Source organism: Eubalaena glacialis, chromosome 3 (assembly GCF_028564815.1).
Source record: "Eubalaena glacialis isolate mEubGla1 chromosome 3, mEubGla1.1.hap2.+ XY, whole genome shotgun sequence".
NCBI lineage: Eukaryota > Metazoa > Chordata > Mammalia > Artiodactyla > Balaenidae > Eubalaena > Eubalaena glacialis.
Window position 1 is genome coordinate 44,158,933 of NC_083718.1, and position 17,850 is coordinate 44,176,782.

The window sequence follows — 17,850 nt, forward strand, 5'->3', positions numbered from 1 at the left end:
TGACCACGCATTTTAGAGAAAGGTCGCTGCTCGCTTCCAGCCTCACCTAGTCTGGGCAGCAGCCAGGACCCGCCTCTCCAAACTCCCCCCTCCCCAACTTAGCGGAGGGAGAGATGCCAGCGCGGTGGAGTCATGCCGCTGGCTTGGGCACCATTGGCTCATGCCTGGAACACGCAGCGGCGAGTACGCACATCTGGCGGCCAGCCCGGGCGGCTCCGGTCCTGATATGGAGAGAGAGGGCGGGCGGGTGCGTGTGTCCCGGCGTGCGAGGCCGGGAGAACGCTCCCCGGCCGGCTCCTCCCCGAGCTTGCATCACCGGTCCCTCTTTTCCCCTCCTCCTCTTTGGCCCCTCCTCCCCGCCCCCCACCCCACCACGGCTTTCGCCCAGCCTAGTTCGGCTGGTTCTCGGGGGAAGCTATTAATAGCATTACGTCAGCCTGGGACTGGTAACCCGGAGAAGGGCGCGCCGCCAGCTCGAGGGCTATAAAAGGGGTGATGCAACGCGCTCCCAGCCACAGTCGCACGCAGCGAGGCGCGCACTGCCCAGCGCTCTTCCCGCGCCGCCGCTCCAGCGGACCCGCCAGCCCCCGCGCCGGCTGTGCGCCCTCTGTGCTCGCCCGCCGGCCCCACAGACAAACAGCCCGACCCCACCCCGACCCCGCCCGCCCTCCGGACCCTGGGCGCCCCGAGTGGAGCCAGGAGGTGAGCGTTGGAAGCCGAGTGAGCGCGGCAAGGGTGGCTCGCTTTCCTTCTCTTTGCGCCCCTCTAGTAACCAGTCGCCGACCCCTGCGCCCACCCCCGACACTTGCCCCCAGCCTCTGGCTTCGAAAGAACTCTGGCTGAACTTCTCCCAGCCACCACTGCTTCTCGGCGCTTTAGAAACTTTATCGCAAAGAACTTTCTCTTTTGACCTGGGGCGCGAAATGTTCCTGGCAACCGAGAGGTCGGTCTCCCGCTCCTCGACTGGCGTCGGAGCACAGCTCCTCTCCGCCTTCGCGTTTACTTACCCCCTGGGAGCGGTCGACGGGTGGTGGGTGCTCAAGGTGTCCGAGCCTATGGGGCTCGCCGACCGGCTCCATCCCTCGCTCGGTGCGCGGGCACTGCCATTCGCGAGCCCAGCCTTCCTGAGAGGCGCGGAGGCCGGGGCTCGCGGAAGGGGTGCCCCAGGGGCGGAACGGAATGAATGGGGAAAGAAAGGGCGAGCCGGGGTCGCGCGCGCCGCCGCTGGGGGTCGCCCTGCCCGCCCCGGAGCGCCGGGCGGCAGGACAGCGCCGGTAGCCCGGAGCGAAAGTTGGTTGGGTAAGTTTATAGAGGTGGCGCGCGCTCATGTGGCTGCCCTAGGGCAGAAGGCGGAGAGGGCTCCCGGCACAGATGCCGAGTTTCTGGGCCGGAGACTTCCTGTCCCAAGTTTCTCACACGCTTTTCTCTCGTACCTGTGACAAGCTCTGGCTCTTCCTCTGGCGTTTCGCGGATTTCTCTGCTTTCCATCCGGGGAGACCCACAGTGGGGGGAAGCGAGAGTGCGAAGCCAGTTCAGATAATTGAGAGACTGTCTCTGTGGTCTAGGGGCCAGGACCCTGAGAGCTTATACTGCACTTGATGTCCTGGGCCTCACTCAATATCCGCAGCTGGGAAATGTGGGCATATAGACACTCCTGGCCCCTCTGCCTGTTTGCGGGCACGAGGTGGTGGTCGGACTGGACAACCATTACGGTCCTGTCTGGACGAAGGTTTTCAGATTCTAGAGGGGTGTAATTGAAAGGCAAGGGACCGATGAGGGGACTTGAGTGACTTGAATGAGGGGGCTTGGACGTCACTGGCCGGCCTCCGAGGCAGTGGGGGAAAAGGGACTTGTTTGTGGGGCATCTCTTCCCTTCCCCACGTTCTTTCCACTGGAATGGTTCTCCTTCTCTGCTCCCCCCACCCTCTTTTCATCTGATCGAATCACTTCCTTTCCTTCTAACCATTTTGTTTTCCCTAATTTCATTTCCAAATCGCACATGCTTCCTTACAAATAAAGGAGTTGCTAATCCCTTGATGGAGCCAGAAAAAAAAAAAAAAATTGGGTGCTAGAAAATCTGGGTGCTCTCTTAATGCACCTGTTTCAGTGTGGGTGACAGTCACATGTTTGGGGCCTCTGTCTCTTAACTTTAAATGAAGGAGAAATTGGTATGACTGTCCCCTTGTTTTGCATGTAGCATTTGTAGAATAATGCTACTGCTTTGAGGATATCCTGGATGAAGACTGGGGTGGGGGTGGGTTTTGCAGTTATTATTGTCTGGGTGGTTTCAGAGGTAACACCGCAGGCAGCACTCGAGGCACACAGTGTGAATAATATACAGTACCCAGCACTTGTGGCAGCTTTTGGAGCCTCCAGATCCTTCCTATCTTAACCCCACCATTCTCTCTTCCCCTCTTGGTCTTTTTTCCCCATTGTCCTCTTTCTTCTATACTCCCTCCCTGTCTTAGTCCTATCAAAGCCTCCTCTGTGGTGGGTACAGGTTCCTAGGACTATTGACCCTTCATCTACCTGACCAATGGCTCTGTTCTCCATTTGCCTCGTTGGTTGATCCTCGCGGCGTTGAATCTCTGTTGGTGATGAAGCAAAATGAGCAGCAGGTGGATGGTCAACAGCTTGGCCTGGGCTGGGCCACTCACCAGCTTTAGGGCCTTGGGCAAGTCACTTTACCTTCCTGGACCCCATTTTACTCAATTACAAAATGAAGATCTGACCTAGACGACTCCAATATTGGGTGTTCTATCCCATTGGATACAGCTCATGATTTCTTCCCTTTTCAAATGGGCTGGGCATGGGACAGGGTCAGTGGTTCCAAGTGTTACTCGGCCTGGGGAGGAGGAAGTACACAGCCAGGACACGACAGGAACCGGAAATGGTTTCATGTGTGAGACCTGGTCATTTCTCAAGTACTTAAGACCAGTGGAGACAAGCTGAGGCCAGCAAATAGTGGGGTGGAATTGGTCTGGTGCACCAAGAGCCCAGAGGTCAAAGTGCAAAAGAAGCTGTAACTGACCTGAATTTCTTGAGGGTTCCAGGTTAATTCATGATTAATGGGGCTCAACTTCATTGACAGCAACATTATGAGTCCCCCCTGAAATGGGGAAAGTGGAATCACAGTAATAATGGCTACCCAGGATGTGTGTAAATCCACCTTCACATATCTCATATGATCTTCCTGACAGCCCTGGGAGGGAACTGGGGCAGGCGGTATTGGTCTCATTTTACACATGAGGTGACTGAGGTCCAGAAAGCATGTCAGCGGGTGCTCAGCGTGTGAGTGGTAGTGATAGGCCTGCAAGTGTCGTCTCTGTCCTGATGTCTAGCCTTACACCTACAACTGCAGTGTCTATATACCCACTTCCAGCGGGCTAGGAGAAAGACCAAGACAGGAAGTTAGTGAAAGAACTGGCTACTTACTATAAGATGTTTTAGGAGCAGTGCTTAGTGGAAAGAAATGAAAATTAAAAGTGAAAATTCAAGGTAGTAGCAGCTACTAGGAAATAAAATCCGGGAGCTGAATTTCCAGTTAAAGAAATACATGAGTAAAGTTTCACTTTCTTGAAAATGATGAAACTACCGATTATATGACACGATTTCTGATTAGAGATAATGAAGCAGAAGCAAAATGCAGGTTCTTTGTAATAAGCCTGGACAATTTTAAGGTCAGTATAGAAAGCTCAGAAAATCCTCTAAAATTTTTTCTTCAAAGGGGGATGTTCAAGGGTCTCAACTTTCTGAAAAACTGAAAGTTTAACTTCATTTTTCTTGTAGGGGCACAGCCTGAGTCTAGGCTGATCACATTTTAAGAAAATGAGGCAACAAATAACTAGAAAGTATCTCAAGAAACTGAACTTTAGCTGAGTGCAGGAAAAGCCCAAATCGTTACAGTTACAACTGCTTTACTTTCTGAAAGGCTTTTAAACATTTTTACAACCTGTTTCCATCCTCAAGTAAGCCCACCCAATGCTTTTCATAAAAACATTCCATACCACTGGCATTCTTCAGTTTCTTTCATCAGGACTGCTGACTTTACACTAAGAAGGGGGAAAAAATCCCACACAGCAGACCCCAAGCCCTGAAAGCTCATTAATAAACTTGGGAGGTGAAATGGAACTACGCTCAACTGTGGTGGAATTCAAACTGCCTGTGTAGAAGGGAGCCATGCAGTCCTTCAGACAAAGGCCAGCCCAGTGGTAGCTCTGAATTCCATCCCTGAACTACTGGGTTTTTAATAATGTTGGAAAGGGAGGGAAAACACAATTGCATGGGAGAATCTTAAGCCTCTGGCTTTGGAAAGCTGGTTTCTCAGAGTTTATCGGAAAAGTCTCCTCCCTGCATCCTAAGATTACAGGATTCAACTGATAGAAGAATATCAGTTCTGACTCATGACATAGGGCTTTGGGAAGAGAATCACATACATTTCCTGGGTTTCTCTGAATAGTCAACAATGGTGGCGTTCATTGGCCTGGAATTCTTGCCACCATCAGTGTATCTTGGATCTTAAGGGGGATGTAGAGGTCAGGGTGTTGTATTCAGAAGCGTTTGGGATCAAAGACAGTGACCAACCACCCACCCACCTGGACCCCACAGAGCGTCTGTTGGAGAGCCAGCCCTGGGCTGGACAGATCCCTGGGAGGCCCAATAATAACATATTTCCTAGTTGCATTATATTTTCCAGGGCATATTCAGGTATTATTTCTTCAATGCCTTGCACAACTCTGGGAAAATAGGGTGATTGTTTTTAGACTTCTTTTACAGAGGAAAGAGAAGGCTCTGGGAGGTAAGATGATGACGCATAAGGAAGTGAGCCTCAAATCTTGATGTTCTGACCCCAGACTGGGAATTCCTGGATAAAAGATTCAGTAACACATACTCCCTGAATGCAGGCAGCAGTCTGAGTGTGCACCCAGGCAGAGAAAGCTCAGGAATTCAATACAGAGTTCACATTTTCCCCATGGCTCTTTGCTTAGTCTCCCCTCCATCACTTCAGTTCCAGGACCCTCACCCATCCCCATGCCTACTCCCAACCCTCAAGAAAAGTTTGCTCTGGCTTCTTGTTTGCTTTTACAATTTAGAATAATATTCTATGTTCTGTAAATTAAGGGCATGAGTTCTGGAGTCAAACTTAATTTCAAATCCTGACGCTGCCTCATACTAACTCTATGACTTTGGACAAATTATTTAGCTTGTCTAAATTTTAGTTACTTCATCCATAAAACGGGACTAGGACCTAACTGGGTTCTCATGAAGATTAAGTGAGATAAGGCACATAAGGTTTCTGGAATGAAGGAGGCACTTGTGAAATGTTAGCGACTTGCCAAAGGGCTTTTTGTCTGTCTGGATTTAGCTAATGACCTCAGGTCCCCAGATTGAGAGGGATGCTCCAAGGGGATCGCCTGCCCTGAGAATCCCCACACTCATCGCTCCTGGAGAACTGAAAGCAGGGATGAGGGGGGATGGCCACTGCTGGAGGGAGTATACAGCAGGAAGAGATTTATGGAGGGCTATTCCAAACCGGAACCATGGAACCATTACTATTTCTGCCCTTTCTTGCTTGCTTTCTCTTTTTTTTTTTTTTTTTTTTGTCCCTTTGTCTTCCCTGGGCTGTAGAATGATAGGGGGTAGATGGGACCTCAGAGGCCATTTGATTTAACCGCCCCTTCCTCATTTCATGTATTCAGTCGGAGAGTCTCCAGCAGTCAGCAGGCATTGGGAGAAGCCGGTGCCAGGGGCTGGGTCAGGCTCTGGAAAGAGCAACAATGGAGACTCCATCCCGGTGCTGTAGGAGCTCCCAGACATTTGTCACATAAAGGCTGAGACTCCGAGAGCTCGGGTCACACCACTCCTTAGTGCCAGAGCCAGTCCCAGGCCCCCTCTGAGCCCAGCCCAAGCCCTTCCAAACATCACAGGGCTGAACAACACTCCCCAAAAGAGGTCCAAATTCTGAGCTCCTCACTTTTCTTTACTCTGAGGTCTTTTGCTTCACCAACCTTTACCTTAAGAAAGGGCTACTCTAGTCCCTTGTGACCCGAATTCCCACACCCCAGCCAAACTGGGGCGAAGTTACTGTCCTCATTCTCAATGACTTGGATCCAACGTCCCGAGGGGGAAGAGTCAGAGATATATTTGCTAAATTCAAGGGTCCCCCACTCCTTGCTTTTACTTCCACTCACTGATAGATTTAACTTGATTTCAGATACCTTCCAAGTTTTTTTTTTTTTTTTTGAAAAGGAGACTACAAATGGGGTTACATAATAGTCTCACTGATTTTTTTTTAACGCTCTTCCTCTTTCAGGACTGTTTGAGGCTACATTTGCATATATGCACACCAGCCAATACTAATAACTCTTGTGAATTCAGAATAGCCTGAAACGCCACCCCTTATAAACTTCAACTAGGCATTTTATCCACATCACTGACTGTGTACTTTAAGAACCTGTTTTACTCAAGATGAGGATGGTGTGAAATGAAAACAAAGCAGAAGGCCGAGGGCTAATGGGACCTTCTTCTGGGGGTGGGGCTCAGGTATTGGAGGTCACAGGTGCGGGGGGTCCTTGATCCCATGCCCCCAAATCCCTGAAGTAGTTTGGGTTTTGATGTGTCTTTCAGCAAAATGATGCTTCAACACCCAGGCCAGGTCTCTGCCTCGGAAGTCAGTGCCTCTGCCATCGTCCCCTGCCTGTCCCCTCCTGGGTCACTGGTGTTTGAGGATTTTGCTAACCTGACACCCTTTGTCAAGGAAGAGCTGAGGTTCGCCATCCAGAGCAAGCACCTCTGCCACCGGATGTCCTCGGCGCTGGAGTCAGTCACCATCAGCGGCAGACCCCTCGAGATGTCGGTCACCAAAGCCGAGGTAGGTTCTCCCGGGGGCGCCCTTTCTGCACTTACTTATTGCACACCTACCATGCGCCAGGCATGCTCTAGGCAGGGGGCTTCAGCCATGAATAAAACAAAATCACTGCCCTCATAGGAAGCTTACCTTCCACTGGGAGGAGACAGACAACACACAAGATAAGTAAATACATAAAAGAGAGACAGGCAAAGGAGAAAAATAAAGCAGCAAAGGGGGACAGGGGAGTGGGGTAGGAGTGGAGTTGCTGTTTTAAACCAGGAGTTCAGAGGAGGCTTCGCTGATAGAATGGCCTTTGAGCAGAGACTCGAAGGAGGAGCGGATAAGGGCCATATGGGTATCTGGCCAAAGATCAAGAATAAGGGCACTGAGGGAGGGGTGTGGTGAGAGCACAGGACCAGTAGCAAAGAGGGCCAAGGGGCTGGGGTGGCGTGTGGGGTGGGGAGTGAGGCAGGCGCTGAGCTCATGGGTGGGGGCCAGATCACGTTGGGTCTTGTAGGCTATTGTAAAGATACGCCGTGTACTCAGAGTGAGGTGGGGAGCCCCTGGGGGGGGTTTCTGAGCAGAGGAGCGACATGATCTAACCTAATATTCTTAAATGATTACCCTGGCTGTCGTGTCGAGAATGGGCAGTAGGAGCGAGGGCAGAAGCAGGGTACCGACACGAGAGGGTCTGCATCGGGATGAGGGCAGTGAGGGGCTGAGAAGTTGTCAGCCTCTGGATCTGTCTTGATGGTACAGCTGATTTCCCGGAGTCATACATCGGGTATGACTCCAAATAGGAGTCAATGGTGACTCCAAAATTTCTGGCCTGACCAGCAGTAAGGATGGAGAGCCTATTTGCTGCTGAGGTTGGGACTGCAGGACATTGGGTGGGACAAGAGCAGGCGTCCATCCTGTTCAATGCCCCAGTGGAGGTGTGAAGGAGGCAGTTGGATACGAGGGTCTGGAGCTGAGAGGAGAGTCGGGGCCAGAGATACAGAGTTGGAAGCCATCAGCGTATGGATGGTATTGAAAGCCATGAGTCTGTCTGTATGAGATCACCTTCTGTGTCCAGTTGTTCTGAAGAAGCAGAGAGTGTGGTGATTGTTTTCATCACTACGAGAACCCAGGTGGCCAGGCTGTGGAGCAAGGACCAGTCGGCCGTGCTCACAGCCTCGGTACAGGTTCTGCTCCAAGTTCACTTCTGTCTCTGACGCTTGTGCTGTTCTCCACTCGGCAACCTTTTATAAGACACCCGGAGTAACAGGCATGGTGAGAAGCCTGGGAGGTTGTTGCTGGCAATGCTGTGGTGGTTCGAGGACTTCAGAGCTGAGGTCTCAGCTGTTTTGTCGCCTCCCCCTCACAGATGAAAGATGGGAGTGTTTCAAGCTCACTTAACCGGCATGATCACTGCCTTTAGGCAAGAGGTAGTGGACCTGGCCAGAAGAGAACTGAGTTTTAAAGGAAGTTGGTTAGGAATCTTTATGATTCTATAAAAGGGAGGGCGGGGGTGGGTGGGTAAATAATGACTCCTGTATAGAACTGATCTAAGGTTTAAATGAGATGGCATTTGTTAAGGGTCTAGCAGAGGGCCTGGCTGAGCGTTAGCATTCAGTGAATGGTAGGCAGGACTACTATACGATGCTATATCCTTAAGGCAGCATTAGGGGCATTGGCTGTACCCCAGTTAACCTCAGGGCAAGTCACTGGTGCCCAGTCCAATATTGGAAAGTGCAGGGTGGAACATGGGACACTCAAGGAAAAAATTTTAAAAAATTTTTTCTAATTAAATCTTGAAATTACAGGATGCAGTGGAAGTAGTGGGGTGCCGTGGAAGGAAGGAAAGCATTTTGGAGGGATATTTGGAGGGTTCTCCAGAGGAAGAAGTAGGCAGTCAGCTTCATGGAAGCACTCCTTAAAGTCATCCAACTCATGTACTGTGATTTTTTGTTCATCAAGTGACCTTCTGATCTTAGGTCAGTTTAACAAGTAGATTTTTCTACTGGGAAGAGAATGTACCAAATGACCTAGCTGAATGTTCTGGTCTCCTTGGTGGCTGTAATTCTCAACTTAAGGCGCTGAGCCTGTGAAACCCATGGGCATCCTGTGTGTCTGGGCAGCGTGAGCCCCCTCCCCAGATCCCAGGCACCTCTGGGAACGCAGCATGGTGGAATGAGGCAGCTGTGGCCAAGAGAGGACACAGGACTGGGAGCCACAGGCCTGGGTTTTACATCCAGTGTTGTAGCCTACTGGTCTGCTGACCGTGAGCTGGTGATTCCTGGGCCTCCCTCGGCACATTACTTTTGGCCACTCTGTGCCTCATTTGCACATCAATAAAGTGAGGGGATTGATCTAAATGGCCTTTAGAAAGGCTTTTCCATGTCTGACAGTTTGTGACTCTGAGATTTGCTCTACTTTCAAGTACTTCCTCTTATGAGAATACTTTGAATCCTCCCCCCATCCAAAAATATCTGTATAGTTAGTTGCAAAGGAAATTCTAGACTTGCGGAATTCTTAATGAAGACATTGATGATGAGGTTAATGATGATAATAACTAAAGCTTCCATAGCACCTAAATCCTGTGCAGAGGGCTGTACATAGATTAACTAATTTGACCCTCATCACAACCCTATTGGGTAGGTAAGATTATTGATCCCATTTTACAAATGAGGAAACTGAGGCTCAAAAGAGCACAGTAACTTGCACAAGGTCTCACAGCTAATAGGCAGTGAAGCTGAGACTCAAAGGTAGTTTAGTCTAAACCCAATGTCTGCCTATGTGGTTCTGGGATCCAAGACATAAAAGGTAGAAATGCCTCTCATCGTATTTCCCCCTTGGGCTTTGTTTCCCTATGTTGTAAAGCCTCCATCTCAGCCCAACAACCTTAAGTCAGTGTCATCTAATCCAAAGTCAGAGGTGAGGTGATCGTGGCGTCCCAGGATCTCTTGGATTTGCGGTGAGGCTCCCATGGCCTTTCCTGCTGTCTGGAGCAGTGACAAGTGACATGATAAAGTTCTGACATTAGTGGCCTAAACCGTCACCCACTCTGCTCACTATGAGTGCTTCACTCCCGCTGGACTCTGGTCTCTGAGCCAAGTCCAGAGGCCAGACTTTGCTGGTTCTCCCCCAGTCCTTAGGCAAAGTCAGGATCAGAGTGAACTTCACAGAGGACCAGATGGTAAGGCAGGACAGGGTTTTGTTCTCTGAGGATGGCAGGGCTGGCTCAGGGTGGGGCACAGAGGAAGAGATCAATATCAACTTGTTGGATGAATCAATGGATGGTTCTAGTTCTCCGCCCACAGGTGGCACCAAGCCATGGGCTGATAACGCCACTTTGGTTGGGGAATAGGCTTGGGTTCCTCTTCTCCAGGAGCTGCACGGGCTTCTCCTGAATTTAGGAAGGAGGTGCTATGATGATGTTCCAGGTGAAGATAGAGATGAATCGAAGAAGAGGCAGGGGGAATGGGTGGCAAGGTGATATTCCTGAGGTCATTTCTGGTTCTAGGGGAAAGGACATATTTACTGAACAAAATCTGTTTCTTGCTCTAGTTGATAACCAATAGTTACCACTTTGAATATCAAACTCCTATTTTAAAATCCAAATGCTTTTTTTTTTTTAAAGTATTTGTTTATTTATTTATTTATGGCTGTGTTGGGTCTTCGTTTCTGTGCGAGGGCTTTCTCTAGTTGTGGCAAGCGGGGGCCACTCTTCATCGCGGTGCGCGGGCCTCTCACTATCGCGGCCTCTCTTGTTGCGGAGCACAGGCTCCAGATGCGCAGGCTCAGTAATTGTGGCTCATGGGCCCAGTTGCTCCACGGCATGTGGGATCTTCCCAGACCAGGGCTCAAACCCGTGTCCCCTGCATTGGCAGGCAGATTCTTAACCACTGCGCCACCAGGGAAGCCCCCAAATGCTTTTTAAAAGTAAAATAAATTTAATTTTCTAATATTGCCAATATAATTTTAACTGTTCTTTGATTTTTCATTATTCATTCTTGAGTGTGTGTGTGTGTGTGTGTGTGTGTGTGTGTGTGTAGAGGTTTCATGCAAAAGTCTAGGGCTTTACTTCTCCCGAATTCTTTAGGGCTGCCCCGGTTTACCAGTTTTAGCTGGAAATAAAAGGCAGTGTATTTGAGGTGGATTGAATTTCTAGCCTCCCATTAAGCTTGTGCCTCTTGAATTTTACAGGTAGCCCCTGAAGAAGATGAAAGGAAAAAGAGGCGACGGGAAAGAAATAAGATTGCAGCTGCCAAGTGCCGAAACAAGAAGAAGGAGAAGACAGAGTGCCTGCAGAAAGTGAGTGCCTGTGTGCCTTGCTCCTTCCTCTTGCTCACGCCTGTCCCCCGCCAACCTCACGTCACGTGAGGAAGGGGAGTTTGAAAGCCCCTGCCCAGAAGTGCTTTCCCAGGAAGGGCATTGTAGCTGGTAGCAGAAATGCCAGTTGCAGAACGACGAAGTAGCAAAGCTGTTAGCACAATGAATGTGACTCTGGATGTGTAAGAAGCAGGTGTGTGAATTAAAAACCACAAGATCATCTGGTGCCCATATTCCCCCTCGGCCGGTCCATACACATCCAGAAGCCTCTGGGCGACAGGATATGTCAGTCCAGTGAAAGAGGCTTCACTCACCCATTTTCCTCAGAAAAGGAAGCTGCCACCTCTCATTTGGCTCACTGTGAAAAGCCTTTAATTAATCTCTTCAAACAAGCTATTTCCTTAATCTACAGGCAGAGGTTACACTTTCTTTGCATTCCTCTCTCGTTCTTAACTCTGCAGCCCTTCTCCTTGGTGCATCCAATAGTCTGTGCTCCCAGCTGCATTAAGCCGGCTCCCCTTCCAGAAGGGAGAAGCACCAGTGGCAACGGCATCTGCGGGCAGGTGGAGGAGGCCGTGATTCGGTCTTTCCAGTGGCTGTGTCCCCTCTCCCAAGTGTAGACAGGCCAGGGCAGAGTCTTCACCCAGGTTCCACAGGTCCCCAAGGGTTCTGTCAATTGCTTCAGGGGGTCAGTGAAAATTAAGACATTTTGTTTATCGCTGTGTACATTCTTTCTGGGGAGATGAGCTTCTCAGTGAAATCAGTGACTCACAGAAGACTAAGCACCATGAGTCTGGATTGCCTTCCAGTCCCCAAGGCCCTTTCGGGTCCAGAAGCCCTGCCCGTGGGCTGTTGTACTTGTGCAAAGGAGATCTCTTTGCCGTTGCTTCTATTGCTGTTTCGTTACTATCAGGGTCACAATCTGCCTCAACCTTGAGTGGAAACTCAAGGCATCTCTGAAGGAGCCTCCAAGTTCAAAGGCTTCTCCAGGCCCTGGATTCTCCCAAACCTAATGCTGCTGTCCCGGCTTTGTGAGGCACTGTAGCAGGGAGCCAGCGGCCATTCCCAGCTTGATGAGCCCCGACGCGTCCCAGCTGTTACCCCTCGCCACCCAGGGGCCACCAGCAGGCCACCCCGTTCCTCACTGGCCCGTGGCTTCCCTTCCTAATCCCTCTGCTGCTTGCCCCCCAGGAGTCAGAGAAGCTGGAGAGCGTGAATGCCGAACTGAAGGCCCAAATTGAGGAGCTCAAGAATGAGAAGCAGCATTTGATATACATGCTCAACCTGCACCGGCCCACATGCATTGTCCGGGCTCAGAACGGGAGGACTCCAGAAGATGAGAGAAACCTTTTTATCCAACAGATAAAAGAGGGAACACTGCAGAGCTAAGCAGCCGTGGTATGGGGCAACTGCGGAGTCCTCATCGAATCCTCCTTTTACATCCGAAACCCTGAAGCCATTGGAGATCTGACTTCCTGTGCACCTCTTGAATCCCAGCAGCAAAGAACCATCAAGGCGGGAGGGCCCTCGGTGACTCAGCCGGGCCTTTCCACTCTACCCCAGAGTGGACTTTGGACCAGGGCAACAAGGGCATCTTTTTCCTCAACTCCAGAATTTAGGCCTTAACATCTTGGCCATCCTTGGATTCTCCAGATGGCCCCTGGTTAGGGTCCTGCCTGCCTTTCATCTGGATTCTGCAAAAACCAGGCCTCCCACCATTAGGATTCATGCAGAAGAAGCATCTGTACCTCGGGTGGGTGGGGTGGGGCCACCTCCTCTGCTGCCGCTGCCACTGTCACTTGTAGGGGACGTGGAGTGAGAATGGCATTTTGTGAAGTTGTGCGATGGCCAGGGTTGTGCTTTCTAGCAAATATGCTGTTCTGTACAGGAATTACCGTGTGCAAGGCGTTCGTTTCAAAACTAGGCGTTGTGCTCTTCTGATGTTTGCGCAGCACACCACCACTGTGACTTTCTCGTGACTTTCCTCAGATCTGGTTTCTGAGAATTTGGGGGGGCTATCAGCACGTGCAGTGTCTTGCAAAGTATTCAGGTGGCCAGAGGAGCTTGTCAGCCCCGGGAGAACAGAATTGTGCCAGCCTGGACTGAGTGCAGTTTTGTGCCAACAGAGAAGGCCTCTTCCCCTTGGCACCCAAGCATTAACGTAGGTCCTCTGTTGCAAACTCAGTTATAATGTCACAGGAGGAAAGCAGAAACAGAGTCCAGCTTCCGAAGGGTTAGGATTCTCTGCTCAGTGACTTAGGTCAGGAATTTTTTCTAGGCCGGAAGAGCCAAAGAATATTCCATTTTCCTTTTCTTGCGGTTGAAAACCACGATCAGCGATCAGCGGAGACGCGTTTGAAGCCAGGTGATGCCTAGGCTTTAGCATTATTAGATGTTAACGGCATTGTTTCTGTCATGCAGATGTTTGTAGAAATCGGGCCCAGAGCATTTATAGCTGTGAGACAGTCACTCACACTGGCCACGAGGACTCTGGCTACTGTCTGTTTAAATTCTGACGTTTCTGTGAAATCCTCAGAGTGTTTAATCCTACTCAGTAGTATCATTACAATTTTCTGTAAAAGAAGATATTACTTATTTATCCTAGTATTCCTAACCTGTCAATATAATAAATATTGGAACCAAGACATGGTGAACTTAAGTGCTGTGCTGGTTTGTGTTCTTTTAAATTGGTTGTTTGTTGAGATCTAACCATTCCCCTCCCCTCTCCTTTGGAGACGGTGGTGTAGGGGGTGGTCTCGAGCTTTAAATATTCTTCAGGTGTTGTTCTTTGTTCTCTGGGGTGCCACTAGGTGGGATTTTTGACTTTCAATCCTGTTCCTCAGTCTGTGGTTTCTGACGCTCAATTTCTCATTGACAAACCTTAGGGCACAGCAGCAAGCATATCCTTTAGATTGTTTGGTATTAAGATAGAATTTTGGGGGCTTCCCTGGTGGCGCAGTGGTTAAGAATCCGCCTGCCAACGCAGGGGACACAGGTTCGATCCCTGGTCCAGGAAGATCCCACATGCCGCGAAGCAACTAAGCCTGTGTGCCACAACTACTGAGCCTGCGCTCTAGAGCCTGAGAGCCACAACTACTGAAGCCCGTGTGCCTAGAGCCCGTGCTCCGCAACAAGAGAAGCCACCGCAATGAGAAGCCCGTGCACTACAATGAAGAGCAGCCCCCGCTCGCCGCAACTAGAGGAAGCCTGTGCAGAGCAACAAAGACCCAACACAGCCAAAAAAAAATAAAATAAATTTATTAAAAAAAGATAGAATTTTGATATAAAATCTGAATACCTCAACTACCAGTTTCTCTGAATATACAAAAGCCTAAAATGTACACCTGTTGCTCAACTTGAACCTTACAATCTGTCACAGAACTCCTCGTATTCACTTGAATTACATCTCTTATAACGTCCAAGTTTGTGTCTCATTGTTGCAAATAGTTATTTCAAATTTGGAAAAGAATGGCAGTGAGGATGGGGAGGAAGAGAGAGTATAATTTAGACGGGATAGGTGTGATAATTCAAAGAAAATAGTCCACCTAATTTTCTGGAATCTCCAGAGCATATGATTCCTTAGGTCTGGAACAGAACCAGGGTCCCTTGCTCTTTCCCTGTGCACATATGTAACACTCACAGGCTGGGAATAAAAATTGGCTACTCTGCCACCAGTGCCATTTTTCAGAGAGATCCTCGCTTCCTTGAATGTTCATGCACATGAAGCATGCCTGCTCCTTTGAACTCATGTATAGTTCCTTTAAACTATCACCTGTGACACAGGCATCCTAATTTTGCTGCTTTAACTACATATCAGGGGCAGTTCCTAATCTGCACAGAGCATCTGGGGGAAGTACCATTTACCACTTCTTTCAGGAGATAATCTATTTTCCTTGTCTTAGTGGAGGGGGATGAATTTCCTTGCATTTACCTTCTGGATGAGCCACCAATCAGCCGTTATGAAACTTAAGACAGTTTTAAAGCTGCCATGGACAACAACGAATTAGAGAGGAAGGAAGGGGGAAGTGGCAATGGCAAGAAAAATTGATCTGAGAAACGCATGTAAATCATCAGTGGAACTGTAAGTTCTCTTAACAAATGCATTAAAAATAGTTTTGTTTTCTGTAACCAAGTTTATGTTTCCATACTTTAAAAAAAAGGATTAATAAGTACTTACCATCAATTTGCTTAGTTCATCTAGTTTCACGTTCGACAGAGAGGGAAACTGGGGGCTCTGAAAGAATAAACTTGGATGGGATCTCTGCCAGAGTCAGACACCTGGTTTGACAAGGTCTTTTCCTTGGGCCACCACCTGCTGGGGTTGTGATGTCACACTGGCAGGGTATTGAGAGCCCACCCTCCCTCCTGTCTCCTGCCCTCATCCTGTCCCCTGGCCTTTCCCTGAGATCTGGCCTGACACCTACTTCAGAATAAAGAGCTGTAAAGGGTTCTGGCCCAGGACAGGGGTTCTGGAGTTGAAACTTCCACTTTCTGCCAGGAGCTAAAATGCTATTTTCCATCTTTATCTGAATTTCTCCCACGGGCTTTGAAGAAACCCTGAAACCCAAACCCATACCAAGCTTTTCCTCTCTTCCGCATCCCATACTCTTTGGTTGTGTTCAAGCAGTTTCTCCGTGGAGTAAAGTGTTTTCATGGATTTGCCTGAGAAAAAACCTCAGAGGAGGCCAGGTTTGTCCAATGAGGATCCTTCTGAGTTTTCATGGTGGCTCTAACCCCAGAAGCTTCTCTATTTGTCTTACCGAAAACTGCTGTCAGGAAGGAATTCACACTGAAACTTAAAGGGCCAGTTGAAACTAATACCAATAATAGCTGACATTTATTGAGTGAGACAATATGCTCAATACTTTACATGCATTATCTCATTTAATCCTCACCGGCAACTGTTATTATCCCCATTTTACAGATGAAGTAGAGAGCTAGGTAGCATGCCCAAGGTCACACAGGTGACCTCTCTAAAGCTGAAAGCTATGTTTTTTAACTATAAAGGTTCTGAGCAGGAGTGTGTGTGTGTGTGTGTGTGTATGATTGTGATAAAATTCACCACTGTAATTTTAGAGTGTACAATTCAGTGGCATTCAGTACATTCACAATACTGTGTAACCATCACCACTATCTAGTTCCAGAATTTTTCATCACCACAAAAGGAAATCCTGTACTCCCCATTCTCTGCTCCCTCCAGCCCTAGGCAACCACTAATCTAATATCTGTCTCTATGGATTTGCCTCTTCTGGGTATTTCCTATAAATAGAATCATACAATATGTGGCTTCTTTCACTGAGTATAATGTTTTCAAAGTTCATCCATGTTGTAACATATATCAGTACTTCATTCCTTTTTATGGCTGAATAATATTCCACTGTATGGAGAGACCACATTTTGCTTATCCAGTCATCTGTTGAGGGACAGGTGTGTGTATTTTAACAGAAAGATAGCCTTTATCCTCAAGGAATGAATCTCTATGGTGGGATTTCAAGCATAACATCAAACTGGAGATAAGAGAGTTGGGAGCAAGGGCCTTTCTCAGAAGTTTCAAGTCACAATTTAGAAATCACTTATTCTGTGACTAGCTCTGTGGGAGTGGCAATGAGGCAGGATGTCTAATGGTACATGCTCCCCACAGGTGTCAAGGCTTCCAAACCACTTCTGCCTGGTAGGGAGGCTACTACAGGACAGCATCTGGCAGGCTCTTGGAATCAAAGCTTACATCTCAGGCTACTCACCCCCCATTTCACTGGGGGAGGACATGTCATAAGAATAACTAGGTTTCCACACACAGGCTGTTTGCACAAGCATAAAGGAAGGGAGGATCTGAGTGATCCCCTGGATAATTTAATCCCCACATCAGCCCAGTTGCTGTCTTGGGTTCTCTCCATAACATATATACACACATAGAATTAATTATGCAACTTCTAATAATGCACCAAATAGGTCTTCTTAAAGGTAGTTAAATCAGTCCAGTTTGAAAACATTTGGCTGGGCCAAGCTTTCTTTGTGAGGCTAAGTACTGTAGTGGTTCAGAACAAAGGCTTTAGAATCAGGTAGACCTACATTCAAATAGTGCCTCTGCTACCATTAGCTCTGGGAATTTAAACAGGAGATACAACTTCAATTTCTTCACCTGTAAACTGGGAACAGTAGTTAACAGTACCAAACTCAGTGGATTCTTACAAACATATGTGAAGAATGCAGCATGGTGCCTAGGAGAAGCAATTTTTAATGTTATTATTAAAAATCACCATCGTCAACGTTTACTGAGATTTTATGAAAGGACAGACTAAGGGTCGCAACTGCCAACTCTACGTTATTCGATACAATTAAACCATGAGCTTTAATGGTTCAAATTTATCCCATCATCTTACATTCCTATAGATTTCATCCAGTAGCTGAATTTGGGGGAGGAAAAGAAAAAGGACCCACACAAAATTTTCCCAGTTGAAGACATTTTTATTTTGGTACCCACCTGAGTCCCTGGCAGGATGGGCCTGTCCTCCGCGGGGGCAATGGGGTGTTTGGGAGAGGATGGGGGCCCTGCCCTGAGGGGGCAGCTGGGGGATGAGGCAAAGGGCTGTGTGACAGTGATAGGTCACAAAGGGCATCAGAGGATAAATAGGCTGTACCAGGGGGTTAGGCAGAGAAAGTGGTTACTTCTCTCACTAGGACTGAAG

The 17,850-nt window shown here is 48.6% G+C and overlaps 1 protein-coding gene across 2 annotated transcripts; it reads left to right on the forward strand.

Annotated features, from left to right (window-relative positions):
- Positions 1–480: 480 nt before the first annotated feature.
- Positions 481–15,292, forward strand: ATF3 (activating transcription factor 3). Of its 2 annotated transcripts, none has more exons than XM_061187517.1 (4): positions 481–702; positions 6,628–6,871; positions 11,039–11,146; positions 12,356–15,292. In XM_061187517.1, the coding sequence occupies exons 2-4, from the start codon at positions 6,632–6,634 to the stop codon at positions 12,551–12,553; spliced, it is 546 nt and encodes a 181-aa protein (XP_061043500.1). In that variant the 5' UTR covers positions 481–702; positions 6,628–6,631; the 3' UTR covers positions 12,554–15,292. The 2 variants fall into 2 exon arrangements, with proteins under 2 accessions (XP_061043500.1, XP_061043499.1); XM_061187516.1 differs by lacking the exon at positions 481–702 and adding an exon at positions 1,231–1,299.
- Positions 15,293–17,850: the final 2,558 nt, after the last annotated feature.